Source organism: Sinocyclocheilus anshuiensis, unplaced genomic scaffold (assembly GCF_001515605.1).
Source record: "Sinocyclocheilus anshuiensis isolate Anshui unplaced genomic scaffold, SAMN03320099.WGS_v1.1 scaffold1065, whole genome shotgun sequence".
NCBI lineage: Eukaryota > Metazoa > Chordata > Actinopteri > Cypriniformes > Cyprinidae > Sinocyclocheilus > Sinocyclocheilus anshuiensis.
Window position 1 is genome coordinate 1028797 of NW_015555804.1, and position 3400 is coordinate 1032196.

The 3400-nt window shown below is 32.1% G+C and overlaps 1 protein-coding gene across 1 annotated transcript in view; it reads right to left on the minus strand.

Annotated features, from left to right (window-relative positions):
- Positions 1-1361, minus strand: part of LOC107674984 (olfactomedin-4-like) — a 2895-nt gene extending 1534 nt beyond the window's left edge. The window contains exons 1-3 of the mRNA XM_016469164.1: positions 1248-1361; positions 965-1087; positions 225-443 (exon numbers count right to left, since the gene is read on the minus strand). Coding sequence (XP_016324650.1) covers positions 225-443; positions 965-1087; positions 1248-1304 — 399 coding nt within the window. The 5' untranslated portion in view covers positions 1305-1361. The remainder of the gene's footprint in view (positions 1-224; positions 444-964; positions 1088-1247) is intronic.
- Between the last annotated feature and the right edge of the window lie 2039 nt (positions 1362-3400).

Below are 3400 nucleotides of genomic sequence, written 5' to 3' on the forward strand. Positions count from 1 at the left end.
ACATTCAAGGAAATATTGATTTAATACATTTCGAGCATTATCATGTTTTACAACACCTAACGTGACTATGAAACAACATTATTAGTATTTTAATCGTCTTATGAATGCAAATGAATATGACTGAAAATTATCAGTGTTGGCGAGGAATTATTTTATTCTTAGCATTACATACTACATCACAATAAACTCGTTTCCTATACTTATTATATAAATGGAAATTGTACCTCTGCAGCAGCTTGTACACTGAGCTGCTGGTAATTGTTAGTGGTTCTGTTGAGTTTGTCCAGAAGGTCCTGAATCTCAGCTAACTCTAATTCAATGATGCGTAGAGACACGGCTGCATACAGATTTCCGTTGTCTTCTTTTTCCAGCATGGACACATTGTCCAGAAGCTGCCGGATACGGTGTTGTAGACCCAACACCAGCCTGTCAATCTCTGTCATCTTATTGAAAATGTAACAGTTAAATAAGACATTTTCCATCAGTAATAGATTTGTAAATAATTATACTGCAAATTATAAAAAAAAATTTCATGCATACCTGATTTTAGGGCTGCACAATTAATCGAGTCCACTTATGTTATTCTGCACGCTTAAGATATGTTTTTTTCTTTCTACATGTTATCTTAAGGGTTTTTCCATTGTTTTAGTTTTAGTATAACATTATAATACCATTCATATTTTTACTATTTTTTTTATAATTTAAAGAAGAAACCAATCCGATGTATATTTGACATTTGAGGCTTAATACTATATAAAAGCACTAAAGGTTTTTCAGTTAGTGTTTTCAGCTTGTTGCATCAAACAATGGTATAAACATCATTCAATGTAAATTGTGATAATCGTAATTAATAATCGCAATCACAATTTCAAGGGAATAATCGACAATTATGATTTTTGTCATAATCGTGCAGCCCTACCTGATTTGCAACCCTAAACATCACAATATTGACGTTTCTTTCTACCTTTTCCGAAGTGATGTTCCCAGTGCATTGTGTAGCAGTGAACTCAACGTTATTGAGTTTATTCTCAGGGAAAGCAGGATCAGAATTGTGTAGCTCACACACACAGTCCTTCCCTCTCGCTGACTGTGATATGAAATAACAGCGCATACGTAAATCCAACATACAAGCAATATCATGCCTTAAAAATTGTAATATATAAAAATATTGAAAAGTGGTGTCAGAAACATAAATAATGGATAATAAATAAATAATAAAATAAAAATAATGGAAAATAAAATTTTACCTGTGAGAAAATGAGAGGAATGACAACCATCAAAATGAATATGTTCGACTGACTCATGTTTGAGATAGGACAGGTCGATATCCTGCAGCCTTGAGAATAACGAACAGTTCTGCATGTCAGAAACTCAGATTTAAAGCCAAAAACCCAGGATTGCTTAGTGAGTCGACTGTTTCTGCTGACATGAGAGAAATTACAAAATGAGGAAGTTTATCATGTGATCCTGCAAATATTTTGGATTATGATTTTTGTTCATATTGTCATCATATAGTATACAGGTGCATCTCAATAAATTAGAATGTCGTGGAAAAGTTCATTTATTTCAGTAATTCAACTCAAATTGTTGTAACAGTTAAATAAGACATTTTCCATCAGTAATAGATTTGTAAATAATTATACTGCAAATTATAAAAAAAAATTTCATGCATACCTGATTTTAGGGCTGCACAATTAATCGAGTCCACTTATGTTATTCTGCACGCTTAAGATATGTTTTTTTCTTTCTACATGTTATCTTAAGGGTTTTTCCATTGTTTTAGTTTTAGTATAACATTATAATACCATTCATATTTTTACTATTTTTTTTATAATTTAAAGAAGAAACCAATCCGATGTATATTTGACATTTGAGGCTTAATACTATATAAAAGCACTAAAGGTTTTTCAGTTAGTGTTTTCAGCTTGTTGCATCAAACAATGGTATAAACATCATTCAATGTAAATTGTGATAATCGTAATTAATAATCGCAATCACAATTTCAAGGGAATAATCGACATTTATGATTTTTGTCATAATCGTGCAGCCCTACCTGATTTGCAACCCTAAACATCACAATATTGACGTTTCTTTCTACCTTTTCCGAAGTGATGTTCCCAGTGCATTGTGTAGCAGTGAACTCAACGTTATTGAGTTTATTCTCAGGGAAAGCAGGATCAGAATTGTGTAGCTCACACACACAGTCCTTCCCTCTCGCTGACTGTGATATGAAATAACAGCGCATACGTAAATCCAACATACAAGCAATATCATGCCTTAAAAATTGTAATATATAAAAATATTGAAAAGTGGTGTCAGAAACATAAATAATGGATAATAAATAAATAATAAAATAAAAATAATGGAAAATAAAATTTTACCTGTGAGAAAATGAGAGGAATGACAACCATCAAAATGAATATGTTCGACTGACTCATGTTTGAGATAGGACAGGTCGATATCCTGCAGCCTTGAGAATAACGAACAGTTCTGCATGTCAGAAACTCAGATTTAAAGCCAAAAACCCAGGATTGCTTAGTGAGTCGACTGTTTCTGCTGACATGAGAGAAATTACAAAATGAGGAAGTTTATCATGTGATCCTGCAAATATTTTGGATTATGATTTTTGTTCATATTGTCATCATATAGTATACAGGTGCATCTCAATAAATTAGAATGTCGTGGAAAAGTTCATTTATTTCAGTAATTCAACTCAAATTGTAAAACTCGTGTATTAAATAAATTCAATGCACACAGACTGAAGTAGTTTAAGTCTTTGGTTCTTTTAATTGTGATGATTTTGGCTCACATTTAACAAAAACCCACCAATTCACTATCTCAACAAAAACTTTTCCATGACATTCTAATTTATTGAGATGCACCTGTATGTGATTGATAGGTACGTACTAGAAAATAATTTCATTGCCATAACCATTTGTAAGCAGAGGTGAATACCCGTTTTGCTGACATGACAATAAAAAGTTAGAAATTTCCTCTTCATGAATTGGCTTTTTTCTTGAGATTATTAGTAAAATACATGTATACTTCAGGTTGTTTAACATTGCACTGACATAAGAAAAAAAAGCAAACATAACTAAAAGATTGTGTTTCCTTTATTTCTGCTATTTCAATATGATGATGCAATACCGAAACAAATTTGCATAATAAAAGTGCAGATATCTGCATAAAATTTAGGATTACCTGGGGTGGTAACCTTTTTTTTTTAGAGAACTTGTGGTTGAATTTTCCTACATTTCTCAACTAAATTTCTTCCTGAATTTCAGAAATGAGACATGTGCAGTTTTCACATCCTTTTCAACACCCCCGCAAAACTGCTCATTTGCATAGCTAAAATTGCAACATCTTAGTGCATGTGTGGTGATTTAAAGCAGATCTCTAG